The 23,740-nt window shown below is 41.9% G+C and overlaps 1 protein-coding gene across 2 annotated transcripts; it reads right to left on the bottom strand.

Moving 5' to 3' along the window:
- Positions 1-588: 588 nt before the first annotated feature.
- On the bottom strand, positions 589-16,228 carry LOC132074703 (serine/arginine-rich splicing factor 5-like). Of its 2 annotated transcripts, none has more exons than XM_059474669.1 (8): positions 16,105-16,228; positions 13,835-13,973; positions 10,307-10,377; positions 9,464-9,550; positions 7,922-7,994; positions 4,058-4,131; positions 3,047-3,157; positions 589-2,058 (listed from the first exon to the last, which is right to left on the bottom strand). In XM_059474669.1, the coding sequence occupies exons 2-8, from the start codon at positions 13,958-13,960 to the stop codon at positions 1,767-1,769; spliced, it is 834 nt and encodes a 277-aa protein (XP_059330652.1). In that variant the 5' UTR covers positions 13,961-13,973; positions 16,105-16,228; the 3' UTR covers positions 589-1,766. The 2 variants fall into 2 exon arrangements, with proteins under 2 accessions (XP_059330652.1, XP_059330653.1); XM_059474670.1 differs by lacking the exon at positions 16,105-16,228 and adding an exon at positions 14,915-15,816.
- Positions 16,229-23,740: the final 7,512 nt, after the last annotated feature.

Genomic DNA, 23,740 nt, shown 5'->3' with positions numbered 1-23,740 from the left:
TCATGCTGTAGGATAAGGCTTCCTTCCCTTGGGAGGAAAATATCCTGTGGTAAGAGAACTGCTAGCACATCATGCCAAACATTGCAAAGAATGAAAGAATAGTTTGGGTGGGAAGCGACCCTAAAAATCTAGTTCCAAACCCCTGCCATGGCAGGGTCACCAGCAACGTGGCTTTACAAAGGGTGTTAGCCTTGAAGCCTTATATGTACACAAGTTGTGTAAGCAATCTAAGAATCTCCAGTACAGTATTTCAGAAGTGACAAATGAATTACCTATAGTAAGATTCTAATTCCCATGGCCATTTGGTTGTTGGTTCCTCTGTTGAAGTGTCAGAGCAGAAGGTATCACACAAACCTGTGTGCAAGGACTGCAGAAAGAATCGTTTTGCCATTTATTCAAACAGCCACTGCTGGCTATGACAGTAAAATCCTATCCTGTCCTCCAGTTAGTCAGCATCTCGTCACTTACAACTGGTTTCTATTTTCCATTTTCTTGCTTCTATACAGGTATACCTACAAATAAATTTCTTCGTGATCGTGTCAGAAAGACTGAAGTGAGCTACAGCAACAATTAAACAAAACTGCAAAATAAGCCAGAAAAAGGATTGATTTTATTAGGAATGGTACATTTAAATACATGTAAGACTTTGGGATTAATTTACATATTTCTTCCAAAAATGTTTCCCTTCTTTGACAATACAGAAGTTAAAAAAAAATATCTAATTCCAAATTGTAAGAACAACAGTATTTGCAGTGGAAATTTCTATTAATCAAAACAAGTGTGCATTCCGGAGATTTTGACAACACTTTTCCTGGGAATTTTTTTTGCTGCTCTCATTACTAAAATAACCTTCCTTTCCATCAAGACTATTGCTAGTCATACACATGTTATTCAGTATCACACTTTTGGGTATGAAAGCTATGTCACTTTTATAAACATCAAAAACATGGACATGCATATTGACATTTCTGTGCAGTTTTATGAAGTCACCTGTCAAATAAGGCCTATACATACAATACCACATACTAGTGAATTACTGTAAAATTATTATAATGGATTCCCAATAAACCTGACATCTGGATGGTATGTCTTATTTTAACAGAAAATTCCAGCTTTCATTACTGCTTAACATTGTATTAATCCATTATCCAAGTGAGCAATATTCAACTAACCAATGTGTATTCCTGAAAGTCTTTTGCAAATTAAGCATATTGTCAAGGTCATGTACAGCTGGAACTTAAACAGCCTGTTAAGCCAAGCAACAGGGAAAAAGGGAAACTCTAAACTAATTTTATCTGGTCCATTCATTCTCGCACAGAAAAGTAGCCACAGAACCTTAAAGGAATTAAATCTATACTTCCTGTTCTCAGACTTAATACCAAGGACAAAAGCTAACATAGTATTTTGGAAGTCAAAGGCCTTGGAGGTGGAGGGGAAAGTAGGGGCAAGAGAGGGAGAAAGCAGCGTATTGTCTCATCCCATTACCTCAGCATTATGTGTACATAATATATCTATGATAGAAATGTTTACTAATAGCAGGGAAAAAAATAAAAAAGACTTCCCACTCCAGACTTCACTGAAAGAAGAAAGCTGACAGCCAGCCCCTCCTCACAGAGATGGCCTATTTGATGACAGGCACTTTGGCAATGTAAGAGGAGGTCACCCTTTCATCATGTTAACTCTTCCCCTCCCAGATCTCACATAAAACTTGTCTCAAGTCTTGAAGAAACTTGAATCAAATTAATTAATACATCTCTCAAAGCAGGTTAACTACGGCTGTGAGCAGAGCTCGACCTAGAACGAGATTTTCTTTTAGAAGAAGAGGGAGAGGGGGAAGAAGCTATCAAGCTGGAGCGGTGGCTTTTGTGGGAGTAACTCTTTTTAGGAGTGCGACTGCGAGAACGAGAGCGGGATCGAGAGCGAGAGCGGGATCGAGAGCGGGACCTGGACCTGGAGCGGGACCTGGAGCGGGAGCGGGAGCGGCTGTCCGATCGGGAAGATCCCGTAGACCTGGACCTGCTGCGAGATCTTGAGTAACTCCTTGACCGAGATCTGCTTCTAGAAAAACAAAATTAAAAGCTGTACTCTCACCTCTTGCTAAATTTAAAACAATCGTGTAAAATTTACAGCTTCTCTGTACGCACGGCCCATCCATGTGAACCTGTGAAAGCGCTGTTCACAGCATTCAGCCATTTCACAGGGCTGCTAGGTTTCTGCTCTGCTCCATCATGACAGCATCTTCCTAGGTGAAGGCCAGCAGGAACTGCTGGCCTTGACACTCTCTGCTAGTGGCACAATATGAACTGCCTAATAAAAGATGCCTCTCCCCAGCTCCTGCCAGAAGGAGAGAAATCAATTTTTAGGCAGGGGAATCTCTATCAAAGAACAATTCTTTGTCTGCAAACATCCTGCCTTGAAGTATCATTTAATTTATCAAGAAAAACACAGAAATGGAACTTTATACCTGTGGTGTTTATTCTCTGTAGAAATGCCACGCAAACCAGAGTTTCTTTCAAGAGGCTAAGTATCTAAAGGTGTGGATCACCAGAACACTTTAAGGCCGTAGAGTTTTAACACCTAGTAATGCATCCCTTTTTTAATGGAAAGAGACAATGAAAGAGCTGCAGCCAACATGTTTTGTAGTGACTGAACAGCAGAACTGCTTAGGAATAACACAAGCAAGCTAACTGATTTTCTTTTATTCTCACGAACAAGTTGGCTTTCAAACTATTTGAGAAATATTTCACAGGACTGTGAAACAGCTTTCCTTTAAATTAAACATTTTTAACAACAAAATTAATGTTTTAAGTTCTTTCTTTATAACACCACAGTTTGTCTTTAAAAAAAATGTTACTCACATCCAAAAGTGTTCTTTTTACCGTGTTTAAGCAAGTTAGTTCTTATCTTAATCTGTTTACACTGCTACAAAGTGGTTCTGTGCAGTGATATTTAGCTTGGGGCCAAAAAAACTACATAATCAAACTTTGGCACAAATACTACCCAAATCCATGCCCTCAGCAGATTTTTATCATGCCAAGTGACATACCTATGCCTTCTGTGGTCTTCAGTCAGTTTAATTCTGCGTCCATTCAGCTCAGTGCCATCCAGTTTTTCCAGAGCACTCTTCATGTCACTGTAAGATGCAAACTCCACAACCCTGTATACCATAATGAAATGCAAGAAAAGTTACAGAGAAGCAAAAAAAGTAAGGAGAGCAGGTGTTTTTTAATCTGTTTATTCACAGCTGTTTTATCTTCTGAAAGCTAGTTTTTAACATGGTTAATAAGAAAATATGACACCAACACTCCTAGTTATCCATACCTCTCACATCTACTTAAACAATAGCAGAACTGCCATCTGCAAGGAGATGGAGAAAGTGCAGGAAGCTACAGAAACCTGCATCAGCTGAGGAAATACCTTTCAGTCCTCCACTAAACTGCATCCCAAAGCTGCCCATGAAACAAAACAAGTTTGCAGTATCTTCTGACCTATTTAAGAATTTTAACAGTGAATAGACAAGTCCAGTCTTTGTGGTTTTTAAAGTTTGAACTCAAAAAAGGGTCTATGTTGCATTGGTTTGCAGTGGTCCAAGAGCAGTTCTGCCAGCACAGACACTTTATTCACCCTTCCTTCCCTCCTGCTTTGTTGTGCAGGACCTTTGTAGTCTGCAGAACTGAGAACAGTTCTGAGAGTGGGCAGGTAGGTATTCCCCATGGAAGTTGGTTGTGTTCATTTCCCATGACTTTGACTGCTGAACCAGTGTAGAGCAGCCACAGACAGGTGGTGTTTTAGCCTCAGGCCTCAGATCATAAATGATTATATACAAATAAGACAGCAGGGCTTAACATTTGAAATTAATTCTCCCTTCCTTTCCTGCTTTCATGATAGAGAATAGAAACTGAACTCCTAGTTACTATCAGTTCATGTTTTGGATTGTTTTGGTTCCTTAACTGGAGAAATTTCAGCATCTAAGCCGCCCCATAGATCTGTATTTCACTTCTTCTATATTAGAGGAAAAATCATGCCCATATCACACAAAGACACAAAATGAACTTACCCTTCATTCCTGTTGTTTCTGTGTGCATCCACATAAGTGACCTCCCCTGCCTTTCTCATGACATCTTTCAAGTCCTACAGCAAAAGTTAACATTTTAGTTTGAACGGGACACGAATCAGTCAGGTAGCAGAATACTCCCCTAAAACTTTCCCTGCTGAAACTGCTTAATGCTTTTTAATTTCTATATTAAAAAAAATATATAATTTAGAAAAAGTTTCCGAAACAGCTTATGTAATAGCAGCTGCATACAGAAAGGATGCATCATTTTACAGCTACAGTGAATAAACCACTGCTTTCAAGATAATCCTACATCCCAAAACCTGCTGTTATGAAAACACAACGCAATACTTAAAATACCAACATGTCCCCTGAAATCAGAACTGAGAAGTGCAGTAGTATTAAATCCAGATTTTCATAACTAAAGTCCCAGTTAAATGACATTCCAATAAGTGTAGACAAATTCAACCTTTATGCTCACCTCCCCCAGCTTCAAAGTAAAATTAAAAGCAAAAAGGTCTAACTACAATGTAATTAAAAATTTTACAAAGGAATTTTTCTTTAAAAGTTTCATTTGAGTATCCATCACGCTACAGTGTCACATCAATGGACATCCTTGTCTTAAACTTAACAGAGGCTAAACGTGGACAAGTAAAATTACTTGCTTAGCAATAGGAGAAAGTACAAACAAATAATGCAAGAGGTCACTAAAAAGCTAAACATTTGTCTAAGTTAAGGCAGCACTTTTACCCAACAGTATCTGGCATTTTATGATCCCACACTACTTACCGCAGCACACCACAAGTGGCAGGTGATATAAGAAGGTACCTTAAGCAAAGAGCTGCTTGTCCAATACCTAGCTGGCCAAGAGGAACTCTCTTACATGAGAAAGGCAGTGATGGCTCATAGCAATATGCTTCACGGAGGTACCAGAGGCCCTGAAAGCACTGGACATAGTCTCCAGTCTCCAGAAGTGGCTAAAGAACCCGAGGATGATCTGTGCTAGCCAATCGAGATCAAACCCAGGCAAACCAAGATCTAGACTGCCAAAAAACAGGAGTGTCATAGGAACCAAAAGGAAAATTCAGAACAGGCCAAACCCTAGAATTTCAGCCACTAGAAAACCCCCAAATCTTTGGTTCTTTTTCCTCCACACAAGAAAAATGAAGGTTAACCAAATCAAGGTTGTTAGAAGAAGTTCAAAAGGCACTTGGTTAGAATTAGAAATACGCTTAAGGAACAAAAGACTACAAAACAAAAAGCCAAGAAAAAACTTTAGAACATTTGCCACAGAATATAAAAAAGCTCAGTTTTATCTAGTATTTTGATTCAATAGTTTTATGTTAAGAACTGGTATATGGAAAGTAGTAGATATTCTCCTTGTTTCACAGGTCTTACTATAAAGAAACCCTAATAGCAAATGAAAATTGGTCCCTATTAGTACCATTAAAAACAATACTTCTAACTACCTCAATTTAGAGATGATAGACAAAATTTTGGCTCTGCTCAAGTCAATGAGACTTTAACCAGACCAGGACTGGTAAGTCAAAAGGGAGTTTAAAAGTGTTAATCTACACAATTATTTCTCAAATCAGTAACTTTAGGCTTTAAGACTGAGGCTCCCACAAGACTGCCACACTACGTGCTGAATCCTAAGAAACATTAACATGAAATATCATTTGCAATCGCAATGTCAACACAATTAAGATGCCAACGTTATTTCTCAAAAGAGGAAGTGTGCATGTGTTATAAAATCTCAACATTCTGTAATTAGGGAAATGTTTTAAAAGTTACCTGGTATCACCTAACCAGTGCAACAATCAAATTTTATCTTAAGTTTACTGTTCTGGGTCACCTTAAATAGCACAAGAAAACCCTGTTGTCCTTAGCACCAGAGAGATATAAGGTGTAGGACAACCATAAGTAGGAATATATATCTTGATGTAATACAGACCTACTTTTCTCAACTGCTTGAAAATTTGATACAGGGAAACTGATGAGGTTGGTTGGAAAGCTCTAAACATGCAGAAATACATGTTTGCTAAAAAAAAAAAAGGAGAGCATCTAGCAGTTTGTCCACTACTTAAGAGATGGGATTATCTACTAACAATATAGTCAACAATCTGAGGAAACTGATCTGAATAGAAATTTTTCTGGCTTTTTCTATGTTTAAATATCCCAACACAGTAACTTTTAAGGGAGATAAATGTTCTCAAAGTATGGGGATCTGGACACACCAAAGATTAAGTTCTGTGTGCAAGTTTAAAAACAAGGTTCCATAACGTGTGTGCTTCCTAGCAGGGATTAGAAGGGAAGAATAATGGCACTACTGTTAATGGATTAGCTATTTTAATGTGTTATAAGTAGCACAGTTAGAAGTTAAAACACTATAGTCAGTACCAAAGCAGTACAACTTCAAAAGTAAATGTAGCTTGCATATGGTTGTTACCTTCAAACAATGTCTGCTTAGGCAGGTATCGAAAAGTCTCTTATGATAACTTATAATATATTTAAGAGACATGAAAACATTTAATTAGAATACTAAAAGATTCATCAGTATGAAATCTGAATTGGGTGGGCTTCAGATTAAAATGTAAGTACACATAAAGCCATTATAAATATTCACAAGTAAAAGAAAGTTACAAAAAATGTTAATTTTTTTTCAAGTTATGCATTTAACACTGAACAGCCTTATAGGATTTGTTTTCCTTAACACTCCATTATAGCTTGCTTCTCCAGTCCCTACTGTTGTTTCCAAGTGACAATCTCTTCATATATGTAACTGCGTAGCAAACCCAGAAGATATTCAGATTAAATCCAGTTGATGATCACCTCAACTCAGCTGGTTTTCTTTAGTTATTCAATAATTAACACAACTGTTCTGTTACAAACCCTTTGAACCTGTCATGCAGAAGATAAACTGAGTTCGACCGTTGATCTAAGTGGATTGCACCCAACTCTTACGAAACACATCAGCAGAGCTCCAGGCAAACCAAGAAGCCTCCTTGTGGGGAAGCAGCTCCAAGGCCAAGGCTTTGAACATTCAACATGTCCTACTGCATCTTTCAGGACTTTAACCAAAGTCTCTTTATTCAAAGAATATATAGCTTAATGAACAACACTAAACTCCACTATTCACTCACCTTTTGTAAATAGCATCTGTTGCTATGTCCTTACAAAGTGAACTTCCTATACACTGTACACTACACAGAACATAACTAAAACAATTGATTACATGGCTATTCTGTTAAAAGCCAGCTAAATATTAGCAAAACATTAGCAACGAGGTGAAAAAACAACAAAAAAAAAAGAAAGATGGTAAGAAAGCTTCAAATTACAAGTACCGAAAGTTTGGGTTTTTAAAAAAAGGATCTACAATAAGCATAGTCAACATAGTAGCTCTCTTAAAATTTCCTCTATTAATGATGTATTACCAGAATTCTCAATCATTAACTGGGTCACAAAAATATTTTGCAAAACGTAAGAAAAGACTATAAATTACAACCAAAACAAAGGCATGCATCTCCAGGTGTAACAATACAACAGAATAACATAGTTTGAATTAATGCAATGTTTCAATATTTTAGAAACAACTTAGAGTCTTCCAAAGTTTTATCAGCTGGCAAATAGAATTAGGAATCTGTTCCCAACTACAAAATCTAGTTACAGAATATTTGCGCAGCTTTGAAACAAAGGACTTCTGTGAGTGCTTGAATGCTAATTTTCACCAATCCCTGAAGCTTTTTTCTTATTTTTTGTTGACATTAAATATTTATGATGGCTTTATTAAGAAATTAGACTGAACAGAGTCTACTTACAGAGCAGTAAAATAAGGTGTAAAAAAGCGAAGGCAAGATGCTAACTCACCTGCCAGCTGATACGGGATGAAAGGTTTTCAACAATGATCCTGTGTTCAGTACGAACAGGAGGCCCATACCGGCTGGAAGAATTCAAAGGGGACAAAAAAGAAAAAAATCTCCAGTGTAAGGAATGTAAAGCTTAAGAAATCTGACATTTTCTACAGATCGCTGAAAGATTTAAGTAATTTCCTTATTGCTGGATTGCAGACTTGATTCTTCTTAGTCAAGAGTATATTTAAGACTCCACTAGAATAGTGTCCCGAGTTTTTTCGGAACACCCGGATCTGCCAAGTATTTAAACAAGAGGACTCAGAGATATAAAAGTGGCAGGATGACTCTCATTTTTCCATTATTGCAAACCTCTTCTTGTCTAGTACTAGCAGTCTGACATCATGAACATGACCACAATGTCAGATGCCCACGACCTTCAATCAAACAAACTTGCTACTTTGAAAGTTCACTTGTAGCCTGGACCGTGGACCCATTATACCACACCAAGGTTACTGCCACTAAAGTAAAAAAAATCCAATTAACATGCTTGCATATGTAAATCAGATGTTCCAGACATTGGTTGGTAACTGGCAGCAATTCTGACTTTGCAACTGATGTGAAGGTTTATGTCCCATGTAGCTTCATCTTTCTTCCAAACTCTACTCTGCACAGGCCACAGCTATGAATGTTTCTACAGAGTAAATTCTTCCACACATACTTCCTTCACACAGGTAGATATAAAGTGAAAAGATGTAATGTGTAGTTGACTAGCAGAATACATGCAAATCTGCAGAACTTTCACTGCATGTTGGCACAAGATTCACCACTGGCTCTAATCACTGAAAGTGAACAATTCCACAAATACTGTGTGTCCTCTAGAGGTATTCTAGAGATGAGCTGTGTCCTGGTTTGCACATTCCATCACTGGAGAGAGACTCTCCTGCTTGGTCAGCAAACTTAGTCAACTGGTATTTACTAACACATGCAGAAGTGTTTATCTTGTGGCCTAGAACTGCTCCTTTTCTGGGCTGTGTTGAAATAAGCATTTGGATAATCATACAACTGGAAATGTGAAAACTTGGTTAGACAGTAAATACCTTGAATTACTGCTCTACAATATCCTACTTATCATGTAAGCTCAATTTGGTGACAAAAGCTGCAATAGAGAAGCTCTGCATTTCTCTTGACTTGGTGTTAAAATCAGCCAATCCAATTGCAGCAATACTCCTTCACATCATTTACATGACAGCAGGAAACAAGACCGGCACAGTGCCTACAATATGGCAAAGGCACATTTCATAATAGGTTTGTGAACCTCTGTGAGACAGTTAAACTGCTTTAAAATTCCCACTCTCCTCTGCCTGAGAGGGCAAGTAATAGTAATGAATCTGCAAGGTTTGAGAACATAAATTTTTTTTTGTGAAGCTATACAGGGAACCAGAGCTGGATCCCTAAATCACATAAAGAAAACTCCAGCTCTTTTGTGACTGGAAGTGGAAAAGGACACAGTTCTTTTGTGACTGGAAGAGGAAAAGGACAGAGAGCCCAGACCACCTACCTAGATCCACTCTGCGACTGGTAATAACTGAACCGTTGTGAGAATCTTCCCCTTCCTCTTCGGGCTCGAGCATGTTCAATTGTGACCCTTGTGACAGGAACAAAAAAAAAACAAGCACATAAAAAAATTAAAACAACAAACTTCAAGTATTTGACATTGACTGGAAGCAAATGTGCACAAGCAAGAATTATCTTGCCCTTGCAAGCAATGATTTATAACACAACCACTGGCATTTCTTAAGGAGCCAGACCAGTGTTTTTTCTCATTGGTCTCCGTCAGATTTTCATGAGAATTGTCATTGAGTCTGTAATTCAGACAAACACTTGAATATGCTCAACCAGTGCAGGAGTACTCACAGAGAGAAAAGAATACTAAAATAACCACCAACAACCTAATGACCTAACATACAGATTCCATAATCACAATAAAAATTACTGCAACATTCAGTGACTATAGTTCACATTGCTGCCAACTGAAGGTCAATGATCCAAATGGTAACAGGCTATCATCAGCTTGTCTTCCGGTCAATAGGCAGATAAATACTAAATAAGTTCAATTCACTCTTACTAATATTCCTAATGAGAAGATCCTGAGTTACCTCTGAAAGAGAACTAAGTGCAAGTAGAGAAAATGGTCAGCCCTGCTCTAAACTACTCTTCCCCCAGCCCTAAACTAATCTTTGCCTTAAACAAGACTGGATCCCAATGAGTATCTTTAAAGTTATGGAAGGTACATCCCACTATAGAACCACAGGAAATGGGTGTCAGAGCACAAGATGATGCACTGCATTTAGATGCAAAGCACTTTTTCTATTCTTAAGGGAAAATATGGTATCACACTTACCTTTCATCACACAGCTCTTTACCATTTAGTTCATAAATTGCATCATCAGCATCCCTGTGGTCTTCAAATTCCTAAGAAGAAAATAGAAATAAAAATGTATTTTCCCTCACAGTACATGCAAGTACTAATAAATATACTTCTTTATAAATTTTAAATTTCTACAGCAAGTATCACCAATAACTTTGAATAAGGAAACTAGTTCCTGGTACATTTATGACTGAAAAGCCAACATGTTCCTAGTCACGATAATTTCTTCTCCCTCCATCCCACAAACTCCTTTTGCCTCCCCAGTTGTTTCAGTATAACTTATTTGCAGGACCTATTAATTAAACTAGCTGGTTTGCTAAGAAATATCTAAAATACTTTTGGGAACAGGTAGGGGAAACTACTTAAAGGCATGTAATTTAAAACACAGCTCCACATACAGGAAAATTGAATATAACAGCATGAGCTGATCAAATGCGGGAGAGCTGTGCACTGCCACAACTCCCTTAAGATTAAATTCTTACTGAACCAGCAAAGAAAGAGTGAACCAGAAAAAAAAGCCCTCCTAATTTTTTCAGAGTGAATTCAGTTCACTAGCTGGGCAAAAAGATGCCCATGTAGGAAGAGTATGAAACATAAGCCCTTCTTCAGCGCTGGCCACCTGCAGGTCCAGATCAGCTGTAACAAGCATAATTCCCTTCACTGTTGCAATGGAATCTGTCGCTTTGCTTTTGGCAGAAATGCTGCTTTAGTCAGCCTGAGTAGCCTCTGCCCACTATCCAGCCTACTGGTTCTTGGCAAAGCTGCTTGCACAGCTCTGCAGGAAACTAGGTCAAGAAACCTACCCAGATGAAAAAACAGCCCACTTTGTGCAGGAGGTGGGGGTCAAAAAGTGTTATTTTTCAATCAGATCAGCTTCCCAGGTAGGTTCATTATGTGTGGCTGGATAACTGCAGCAACACCACGAGAGGCAAGGGGACAAAGGAAAGAAATAAAGCAGAGAGAACAAGCAGCTGGGTAGGGACTGCTGGCAGCAACAGTGCAGATGGAGAGAAAAAATTGTGGAACTGCAGCTTGCAAGGAACGAACAACAGAGAAGAAGCTTCCCAAGTTGAAGAAAGTGTTTGCGTAACTATAAACAGCTTTTCAGAAGCAATACTGGCTTAAGCAATCTTCCCCCTTCTGCACTGAAATTTGCTTCACTACCAAGTGAAACATCACACATCCCTGCATAATGATGCAAAGATTATCTTAAAACACATAATTTAAGTCCAGCACTTAAAAGTATCAACAGCTGGCAACTACAAGTTCCATTATGTCAACTACTTTCTAACAAATTGACCATGTGCAAGTCTATCTAACTTGATGGTTTGAAATTTGAAAACACTATGTTCTGAAATCTACAAAATTTAAGTAAACATAATTAGTTTCAAATCATTAAGCAATGATTTTAATCAAGCACAACAAAACATGCTTTTAGCACTATAAGAATGTTCACTTGGTTTTATAATATGTTTTATAAACACAAGTCTTAAATAACAGAAAATAAAGATGGAACTGACAGCACAAGGCCAATAAAGTGTCATGAAGGATAATGCCACTCCATGTGTTTATAAATGACGCGGATGACAGGATCAAGCACAGCCTCAGCAGTTCTGTGTCTGACACTGAAGTGGGAGGACAAATAAATTTACCAGAATGAAAAACCATCCCACATAAAGACCTTGATAGGCTGAAAGATTAAGCAAGGAAGAATCACAAATCTTAATGAAAGATGGTCCATGACGTGCTGCATGTGGCGTAAGACAATCCCAAGCAGCAGAATGCGCTGGGGGCTGAGTGGCTGGAGAGTAGCTCTGCTGGAAAGGCCATGGAAATGCTCGTGGAGAGTCAGCTAAGCATGAGTCAGCAGCATGGCCTTGCTGCAATGACAGCAAATCGTATCCTGGGCTGCATCTGTAGGAGTACAAGCAGCAAACTGAGGGGGGTGCTATTATTCCACCCCACTTGGCATTTGTTAGGCCACACCTGGAACACTGTGTCCAGTTTTGGTCTCTCCAGCTCATAAAAGACATTGAAAAATTGGACTGAGACTAGCAGAGGGCAACCAAAACTCATCAGAAGGTTGGATAACAAAGAGAAGCTGAGAGAGCTGTGTTTGTTCAACAGGAAGAAAAGGCAGCTTCAAGGGAATACAGTCAGTCTTCCAAAACCTAGAACATAGTTACACAAAATGGAAGTGATTTCTGATATGGGTGCACAATGATAGGATGACAAGTATGGGAAGGAAAGTTGTTTAGCTGCAAAGAAAAAGCATTTTATTCTGAGAACAATTGCATTATTTGTATAAATTTATGAGACAATTATTCAAGTGTTACTAGTGATCTTTGCAAAGAAAATGGCTCCACCTAGGAACTAGAGAGGAGGGAGGACTGACTGACTCGCTTACAGGAGTTGAACAGAAGCTGTTCCTGAATGAGTCAACAGCCCTGCCCAGGAAGAGAAGAGGAACACTCAAGGAAAGGGGACTGAGAAATACCAGCAATTGGAAAGAGCACTCTAAATATAAACTCAGGCTCGTGTCTGCATCAGCCACTTACCTCCAGACTTTTAAGAGACAGGTATTTACCTGCTGGCAGCCAACAAGCAGCTCATAATGCAAGGGAACCAGAAACTACTATGTGTAGGAGTTAAGGAGCAATACTCTCATGAAACTAAAGTAGGCAAAGCCTGTCCTTTTGTTCCTTTCCAATAACTTCACTCAAGGGATTGATCTTGGCAGAAAGAGTGACATGTAAGCCTGCCATTATGTGAGGGCAGTATCAGCCTTTCAAGTCTGAACTAAGTGCTGCACAACAGCTAATTCTCAATTCTCATGAGATAAGTTAAAACACAGGCTGATTCTGAGTCAATCTGTAAAGCTGCAAAATTTGGACACTTAGGAGCAGAGAGCTCTAGAAAGCAGTGGTAGGTAACTGAGATACAATGAACTGTCTATTTAATTTCATAGTCTGACAAGCATATATGCCCTACAAACATGTACTGATGATGAGTATGTTGAATTTCAGCTGCACAAGCCTTCAAAGCTGTGCTACTTGGATCCACCACCCACTACACCAGCTGTCTTAGCCAACTAGTCTGCTTTTATGACAGGCCATTATTGAAGAAATATGACCAAGCAGACTGCAAGGGCTGAGAGTGGCACTTAAGTGGTTCTTATAAACTCTTCTTCTGGGTCAAGACTTCAAAACTTTGTACTGCCATAACAGAATATTTATACAGTCTTCAGAAATGAGGGGTAAATGTTAAACCCGTGGAAGACTATGATCAAACAATGTATTTAATGTAGCTGGAATATTACAGAGATTTTGAGCAAAACCTGGCCATAACTGTAATCCAAAATTATGAAAAGCCTTCTGAAATGTTTATTAATATTTTCCATTTCCCACTGCAAATATTATCTTAAACATCTTCCTTCCTTGACATCATCCTAGCAAGGTTAGTACCTGCAAGAAGAGCAAGGAAAACAAAGCTGTAACTTACCACAAAGCCAAATCCATTTTTCAGATGGATTTCTCGTATGCGCCCATATCCCTTGAAGAACTTCTCCACATCCCGTTCACGAGCACGTGAGCTCAAGTGTCCAACAAAGACACGGCAGCCACTCATCTTAAGGGTGATGCTAAAAAAGAAAACAGCACCGTTTATCAGATTAACAAACTTTAAATAGGGTGATTAAGATCACTTTTACATCTCAGAAATCTTCGTTAAATAGGATTTGATTTTACTGCCCTCCAGGTACACATGTTAAAAGCCTGACTCTCTACAGCCAGAGAAAGGATAAAATCCTGTCTTGCTGACTTCTAGCAGAACCTACAAAGAACTTCCAGTTTTGCACTTTTTAATCATAAAGCTTAAAATCCCAAATCTGTAATTTCAAAGATTTTACTGGGTTAGCAGCTGCTGGGGAAAAAAAATCGTATGCTAATCATTAGAATAACAACAAACAACAAAAAACATTCTTAAAACTTTTGCTTTCATCTAGAAAAATCTCTGCAATAAAATTTTATCAGCACACAAACGATGAATGGTAGCCATCAAATTATTTTCATTTCCAGTAACCATAAATATAAGTTACTTTAACAGTCTATCAGGCTTTGAAGAAGAATTTTGCATTATGAGATTTCAACAATGGCAAAAATAAAAAAGGCTATTTGAGGCACTCAAATTTTTAAAGCTATCCACTGATCCAGTATATATAATTCGAGATATTCTATGTAAAACTCTATTTTTAACCTTAAGGTGTCGCTTTTTCAATTTATGTGGTTTAAAAAAAATTTATCATCTCCTAACTGGAAAATATTAATTATTTGTCTCACTCAATGCACCTGCTGGCCTAGAAAAAAGCAAATATTTTGAGCCCTAAGGAAGGGAAATATGACGTGATCTTGCACGACAATACTGGGCTCTAACGCAGGCAGAGTAAACAGACAATATGTCACGTTAGCTGTGAAAATAACTGCCGTCAGTCGGTATGCAGTATTTTGAATTAATGTGATTTACCTTCTCTGCTACCGTACACCCATTAGGTTTCTATCGAATACTTTCTTTACTCAGCCTTACCGTGCCCTCAGAGAAGTGCCGAAGTTTTGGAAGCCTGGGTACTGGGCGTTTTGTGGGGCGAGGGGTTGCACGGCGACAGCACTTACTTAGATTGGCCTCAGCCCCGAACCTCGGAAGAGCCTACGCTGCCCTTTGTAGCCATTCTCTCCTTTGTGCTCACCCGTGCATTGTGATGCCCACAGGGAAATCCAGTTCGGGGGGCTGGTTCAGCTCCCTCGCGGAGTGCCCAGCGTTCCAGCACACGGCTTCCCTGGGCACCCTTACCGCACCGACACCGGCCAGGCCAGCCGCGGGCATTAGGGGAAAGGCAGGCCCTCGCAGAGGAAGGAATACAGCCTTACGTAACTGTATGCTTTAAAACACGGCAAGAACAGCCACTTTGGTAACAGCGCTCATTTTGGGAACAACAGAGATTTGAAAGATTAAAATGACAGCGTAACTGCTGTTCGATATTTTTAGTTCTAGAAAAATAAAGCGGGGAGAAGAATCACAAAAGGAAATGAACACGGGGTGGGTGGGTGGAACTGATCACCGTTGAAACTGTCAAATATACTGCGAAAGACTTACGAACAACCCATCCGCGCGTTATTTACTCATTATCAAGGAGCACAATGGATGCGAGATCTGCATTGACACCTGCGAGGCGCGGAGCTTCACGCGTCGCTCCTACCACAATGAAATCGAGCTCGCTCGCTGACGACTCAGTAGGTGCGGAAAAGCCCTCGGGAAGCACGGACCCGCAGCAAGCGGCCATCTGCTCCGCCCTCCTTTCGAGCCGTGAGGATCCGGGACTGCGCCAGGCCTGCGGCCTGCCCAAGGCGGCCGGGCCCTCTTCACACACAGGCCCGCCGCCATCACGGCGCCGGCCCACGCAGCGGCGTCGGCCCCTTCGGCTCTTCGAAGCTTTGCGCTCGCCTCCAATCCGCGACGGCTCCTCGCGGCCATCCCGCCGGGATCAGCCCCCCCGCTCGGGGCAGCGATGGATGGCGGTCCCCCCCCCCTCCTCCCCCCGCCCGCGGCCCCGCCGAGCGCTCGGGCCTGCGGCGCCGCGCGGCGCCAGCGCGGCCTCCGCCCGCCGCCCCCAGGCCTCGACCCGTTCCCGCCCCGCCGCAGGGTACCGCCGCCAGAACCCCGCCGGTGGCTCCCCGCGCCCGCCCCGGCCCCCCCGCGGTGGAGGGGCGGCCACGCACCGTCGCGGAGCGGCGAGTCCTGCTGGCCGTGAGGGAACCGCTCTGCGGCCGCGGCGACAATGGCTGCCGGCTGCTCCACCGACCGACCGCCGCGCGACCGCCGCGCCTGCGCACAGCCGCGCGCGCCGCCCCGCCCGCAGCGCGCCGCGCGGCACGACGGGAGATGTAGGCGCGGGGGGCAATGGCGGAGAGCCCCGAGAGCATCCCGCTCCCGGCCGCCGCCGCGGTCAGGGACATTTCCCGCTACACCGGGATGCTCTGAGCCCCGTCCAGCCTGGCCTTGCACACTGCCACGGATGGGGCATCCACAGCTCCCATGGGCGGCCCGTTCGTGCTGAACTGCCCGTGACTTTTTGTGTAAGACCTGGCAAAAGAGATAAAAACAATTCCGCTTTACACGTGGAGGGGAAAAGTCACAAGTGCGGAGAATTCATCCGGAGTGATGCCCTCGGCAGCTCAGCCCTGCCAACACTCGTGTGCCGCGGCCAGCCCCTCAGCACCATCTTCCCTTGGGCACACAGAATGACTCCGCTTTGGACAACGCCGCAATGTTTATTGGTGATCGCTGACACCAGGGGGAAACCTTGGCTGGGGAAAAGCGTCTGGTGAACATCCAGGCCTGGATGGCAGAAGCAGTTTTTCCATGAATAAACGGCACACTGCTGCTTTATCAGTCAGATATATGACTTTATGGACTTCTTACAGTGTCATTAATGACAGTTTACAGTATGATGACCAAGATGAAAATTATCTCTTTTGTCAATGTAGCACAGCTGCTTAAGTCTTCACTGTCCCAATGCTTAAAATATATCTACGGTTTGGTTTGCCCATTTTTCCCCCCTTGTCTGACAGCATTGTGTCCGGATTTCCTGTTTTAACTTGAAGTAAAAATCTAAGTTGCACTTATGATATTGTGTGTTAGATTCAGGCATCATTCAAATTTTTTGCCCTCTCTAGGAGGGAGATAACCTAGACACTAAACATCCACATAATAAATAGAATCTTTTTGGTTGCAAGTGATCCTCTTCATTCTTTCCCGTTCAGGTATTGAATCATTCAGGCTTCTCCAGCTGAGCAATCCCAGCTGCTTGGCCTCTCCTTACATGAGAAGTGCTTCAGTCTCACTCTCATCTTTGAGGTGATGTGCTGGATTTGCTTCAGTGAGTCCATGTCTCTTTTGTGGAGATAACACTCCAGATGTGGCCTCACCAGTGTTGTGTAGAGGGGCAGAGTGCCCTCTCCTGACCCTCCAGTGATGATGCCCTGGCGAGTGCAGCTAGTGCAGCCCAGGATGTGGCTGTTGCCACAAGGCAGCTGATGTGAACTCAGAACACAGCTAGCTGTGATTAAAATAGAAAATGTGGGTAGCTATAGCTGGTGCAAGTATGTCTTACAACTTTGAATACAATGTGTAGTTGTAAGGCTGCTTTATTTGATGAGACAGTCCAGGACACTCAAAAGGCAGTGCTGTGACTTTTTGTGCGAATTCTGTGTAGGCGGCAGAGCTGGACTATTACAGGAGCAGCAGCAGACTCTGTGTGACTGTGTGCTTGAGCTGCTGTGTTAAGAAGCTCAGAAGCAGAAAAAAGCTCCTTAAGTGGCAGTCTTGGAATGGTGTGGATGTAATAGGGATTGGAGTTACTGGCAGTAATGAAGATAAGTCATGCTAGAAGCCCAATTAAAGATTTTTGGTTTTATCTTGCTTCTCCTCAGCCTCTGGGATGGTGTCAGCAGGGAGGAATGCAGCTGTGCATCTGGAACACAGCTCTGCTGCTCCGGTAGTGCCTGAGCCAGCCTGGAGTCCTGCTTTCCTTTCTTGGACACCCTGCATGGGTGGTAAAGGCATGAAATACATCAGTAGGAGAATCTGCTGCATTGCCTCTTGTGTGTGGGTAGTGTTTCTGGAAGCTATCACATGCAAAATCAACTTTAGTAATAACGCTGTGTTTTAGCTCCCTTGTTATTTTGCTTGCACTGAAACGTTGGTCTCTCAGAAGCACATCTGAAAGCCCACTGGGAACTATTACTGTCCTGGCTGCACATCTACAGATGTAAACAAACACTTATCTGGAATCAGAATACTTAAAAACCACAATCTGTTTATTGTTGGGGTAAATTAACTGCTTTCTCATTTCCCTGAAGAAGAAATTTTATTTTCTCTGTCCCAGAAAGCAGGATGTTGTGGCTCAGCACCACAGATTATGTCCTATTCATTAAGGACTGAAAGTCTTCAATAAAGTGATGGTGATGATGATGATTGAATGTGCTTAATAATAAAGGTATACAATGCTTTCTTACCTCTGAAGATTAAAGCATTCCTTATTTTTAGGCAAATCTGTACAATGAAAGCCACAGGGTCATACGAAAAAGCCCCAACAGCCATAAAAAATCTAGGGGATGGTCTGAGAAAAGGTTTTAACTAGTTGTAGGATGGCTGCAGCACTCAGGCTGGAAGGTGACAGAGCTGGGCCAGTTCATTGCTCCACCATGAACCTTCCTGAGCACCACAGGCAAGTCACCCCTGCCTGGAGGCAATAACCACTGCAGCACTTAACAGGTGCCAGCCATCCAGAGAGAATCCAAGCCAAGATGTAAAGCTAGATCTTGTACAGGACATTTGGAGACAAAAAATGCTAGCAAATTAAAATGCAAATGAGTGAGGTGCTGTTAGGAAGCACTGGTGAGAGGTGTAGGTCTGAATATCCTGACCCTGCTCAACACAAATGCACCTGCCTGCAGCTGGTCCCAGAGCTTCTTCCACCTGGGATCCAAAGGATGGTCTTGTCTCCAAGAAGAGTGCCAACTTGTGTTTGTAACAGGGACTAACTAGGGCTTGCTCTCTTCTTTGGCTGCCAAAAGTACAGACCAACAGCTGCATTTTGTAGAATGCCTCGTCATTTGAAACACTCATTACTCTGGAAGCTCAGGTTTGCTGTCTTCCTCAGACTGAAGATTCAGGCTCCCACCCACCAGAATGTCCTAACCTCTGTGTGAGCCTGTGCTGGTGGAGGAGGGAGGCTCCTCTCACTCAAATTCTTCCACTGTGGAGCAGACAGCTGAGGGAGGGCAAGTGCAGGGAGAGGGAGGCCCAGTGCTTGGGGTGCTGGGAGAGGCGTACTAGGGCCTGTTTCCCATCCTAAGGGTCTTTATCCTGTGGCTGTTTAATAGAAAATACCTAAAGATACCTCTGTCAGGGACAGAAATGCAGCATTCTTTCTGCAAACCCATTGCTTAAACCATGAGGATATGGGCTCATTCTTTCTCTTCTATTGCTTGAGTGCTTATTTCAGGGAGACACTGAGTGAGGGCTGAGGAGATGCTCCCTGGCCCAGCCATTAGGTTTGCTGCTGGTTAGGGTGTAGGGCTAGAAGATGTGCATCCTGAGGAGGGATGAAGTGTTGAATTTGCATTATTCCCCTAATGTGAAGATATTTTAGGCAGCTAGGCTTCTGTGGAGCAAATGGGTGGCAAACCCACCTTGAAATGTGGCAAAGGAAGCAGCCAGACTTGCTGGGTTGTACTGCTCTTTATACATGAAGTGAGATTTGTGGCCCCTGCTGATAATGGCTGTTTGCAAGAGGGGTGCTTGGGCTCTGAAAGGGTCTGTCCCATGGGACCAACAGTTTCTATCTCCCACTCCAGACATGCCCTGAAGTAGAAACAGATGTGTGCAGGGAATGTTTAGGTGCAACAGGGAAAAGCCTAGTGAGCAATACCTCCAGACCCGAGCACCAGTTTGGATTGCAACTGTAAATAAAGGCTTCATATTTCCACCTTCCAGTCACATCTAGCCCTTTTCCCTGTGCCTTCTGTATGTGCACAGTGGGAGTAAGACTAGGTGTGTGCTGCAGCAGCAGCGAGAGATCATGCCTTTGCAGACAGTCTGAGGGTCAGGGTCACTGAGGCATGATAACTAGAGGTCCTCAATATTTTGCTTGAATGCTGGCTTGGCCACCAGGATGTGAACTACTAATAGAAAGCAGCTGTAAAGAGACTTGCTGAGAAGAGGCAAGAGGAGGTAGTGACAGGAGGTAGTGCATTTTGTACCAACATATTTTCATGCATGTATGTCCCAGAAGTCAAAGCAGAGAACAAAACTGAGACCCTATTTTCTGGCCGTTGCATGGTATTCAAAGATGGGAAGAACCTATTTTAATATCTTATTGGTGAGATCTAGTCTGTAGTAGCTCAGAGCCCTCAGAATATAGAAGAGATTATTTTTCTCCTGTCATTTTCAGTGGGTTCAAGTTGCTGAGATTTGAAGCTATCTGGAATAGCCTTAGAGATGTACAGATGCAATCATCCAACTTCATCCTTTGCAATGGCTGACTTCTCTACTGAGTGCAGCACTTAGCACATTTTCCAAGTGTCTGCTGGGGAATGTTCTGATTACCTGCTTGCACCAGGATATGCCCTAGACTTTGTTAATCTATGTTTACTATGCTAAGACTTTCCCAGCAGCTTAGTGCTAATGCAGAGGATTTTAAGGGTTTGCACAGTAGCAACTCTTTCAGGAGCCAGAGTCACCTCGAGGGTTTAATTAATTCAACAGGATTAAGTTTTTTTCGAAATCTGTGCTACCTCAGTATCTGTAGTGCAAGTAATGTTGTACAAATAATCTTCAATAATGTTGTACAAATAATCTTCATGTTGCGGTATGAAAATTATATTTGCATTCTGTTTTCTTAACAAAGACATTTTAGTTCATGCTGTTCCTTTTCACAGCCATTACAACCCCCCACCCACTCCTTTATTTCCCTGATAAGACCAGTCAGTCTGATTCGTCTGGATGGAATCTCCATGGATATATGAATACTTCTTTGAAACCAAGTTCATTCAAGGTTGCAGACTAGTTTCCTTTAATTGTCTTCTGAGACTTCTGGCTCTGCTCCTGCACTCTGCTCCAAACCAGATGCTGGCAGCACTGAAGACATGCAACAGTCACAAGATTTGAGAGGCTTTGGGAAATGTGGTTTACATTCTGGCAGGCAAGACAAGACCCATGTTGTTTTCTGCCCCTGTACTATCAGACAGGCTGAATAAGGCAGGTCATTGAGATCTCAGCAGCCAAAGATATCAACAGTCATGAAAATAATTTCTTGGCTAATTTCTTCAAAAAGTATTTCAATTTCCACACCTGAAATAGTCAGGATGGGAGACTGACAGAAATGGTTTACCCCTGAATGGAAGGAGTGAGCTTGAAGTGGATTGTCCACTTTTTCTGTTCCTGGCAGACAAAGGGGCAGTTGCTGAGCTGCAAACAGCTGCTTCCAGAGAGGAATTTCTTCAAGGCTGATGCCAGGCCTTGGCTAAAGAATGGTATGTTAGCTGCAAAACCATGAGCCTAATACCAAAAACTGCTTTCACATTTCAGCATACTAAGTGCCACAGACTGTTAGGCCACACAACTGCAAGACAAATCTTGTGCTGCAGATGAGGAAGGTGAATGTCTTGCAGCAGGTCATGTAAGCTCTAGCCAGTTTGTTGGAGGCTGTGCCATCTGAGAAGAAACATGCCAGTATATTTTAGGCACACCTATTGCCAATATTTTTACCCCATTTAAGTATTCAAGTACTCAGAAGCACAGGCCAGACCCTTCTGTTGCTGTTGACACCTCAGTTTCACCAAAGCAGTGCTGGGGTGCCAACTTTCACAAGGCTGGAGCCCACACATTGCCACCAATCTGTAGTGTGAGCAGGGATGAGCCACCTGCTTTCTGGCATAAAACTAGGAATACTTACACCTAGCTGGTGTTTCCTGTTAACACCTGGTCACACATTGCAACACTGTCACAGCTCAGAAAAAAGATTTTTATGAAGACTTTTGGAATCTCCAAGTACAGACTTGCAGAGTGCTTGTCGCCAGGATCATTCAACATAATTTGGCTTCATTCTCAGAGTGGTGGTAGACCTGGGCCCAGAGTCATGGCCCAAGGAGCAGCTATGCTCTTTTCTACCCCTTTTGCAAAATAACATGGATCTTTTCTCCAGACAGTGGTCACTTAATAGCACAACAGATATTCCCATTCTCCTCCACCCCATTTTTATGTTTAAATAAGTAAATAAAAAGTATTAAAATATCATTGCATCTTCTGGGAGAGGTACAACCTAGAGATATAAATTTTTTTAAATCAATTTTTTTGACAGTGCAAATGTCCATTTTAGGTGCAGCACATCAAGAACAGGGCAGCTACTGTGGAAGAGGAAAGAGGGTTACCAAAGCACGGGCAATGGATATTCAGAGGCAAACTTCAATATAAATTATCTGTTCAGGCCTCTAGTCATCCTCTCTGCTGTTTTAGCTTTCAAATAGATGAGTACTATGCTATATGCTTTAAAACATGGCAAGGGGAATCAGTATACCATACCTTTGAAGAGGACAGTCCCATTTGCAGCAACATAGTAGTGACATAGGTGAAAATCAAGTGGATTAAATACTGGTCCAAGTCCTACATTACTAACAATTCATAACAACCCCTCCAGGCTTTTTAGTATCACGGGTTTCAACACAGGAGGCTTCAGCTCAATTCCAGCCCTCATTAACAACACAACGATAGCTAAGTTGCACAGTGTCTCCTTTGAAGACAAACTGTGTCTATGTATGAAGCTAAATGGCATTAATTTGCATGTTCCCTGTGTTATCCAGCCTGCAGGAGAATGCAGGTCTTGGTGTATGCTGGAAAGAAGTGTGGTAGCAGACATTAGCATCCCCTCTCCACACAGTAGGCAGATACTGTCATGTTGGGATACATCACATGGCGCTGCTGTAATTTTTACTGTGTCCTACTGAAGGTCAGGAATAAACCAGAAAGCTGTGCTGAACCCCAACCCACATTGAATAATACCTTCCTCAGGCGGGTATGCTGAACCCAACCATGTACAATACCTTCCTCAGGACTCAGCTCCGTCCTGGGGAACAGAGGACAATGTTACCAAGAAGCTCTTGGCGAATCTGACCAAAAATCCACCATTCCTGCAGTCGTTACTTCAAAATACAATCTGCCTTTGGGACTAGAGACAGAGGTATGTGCTTATACCTATAAAACACTTACTTGAAACATGTCATGAAGCAGTAATGTTATTTTAATGTTGTTTCTCCTAACCCTATGTTTCCTAAGAAAGTTGTGGGAGGGCAGGAAATGTACCTGTAATATGAGATGGCTGCTCCCCTTTGCCGATTTCTGAACACATGCATGAGTGTGTTACTTTATGACTGAATAAAACTCCCACAGGAGTTGTCCTGAAGGCTGCTTTCTTTTGTATGTCCAGTAGAAAGATGACCCCTGGAGGAATCTATGATGTCAGAAGATGCGGAATCAAAATCAGTCAGATGTTCAATATGGAACAGTAGATGAATTGTTCATGGATGGTTTAAGATACGGTGGTTGTTTGTACAGATCTAGTAACTAATTCTGTGCTAGCTTTTAAGGAGTAACAAGAATAGTGTTTCTAAAGATAGGGGTGTATTTGGGATTTAAAGTGGTCATTAAGCTGTGACAATTTCAACATTATTCAGCAAGAATGAAAGGGCTGTGGGGCTGACAATATACCTTTAAATGTAGCGTAACTTACTTCTCCTTACCACCTTTAACTAAATAGGATTAAAGTATTTTACTATACAAATGAATAGTCTAGAG

Source organism: Ammospiza nelsoni, chromosome 6 (assembly GCF_027579445.1).
Source record: "Ammospiza nelsoni isolate bAmmNel1 chromosome 6, bAmmNel1.pri, whole genome shotgun sequence".
Classification (NCBI taxonomy): domain Eukaryota; kingdom Metazoa; phylum Chordata; class Aves; order Passeriformes; family Passerellidae; genus Ammospiza; species Ammospiza nelsoni.
Note: the sequence above shows the minus strand (reverse complement) of the source record. Positions and strands in the feature narration are given on the sequence as shown.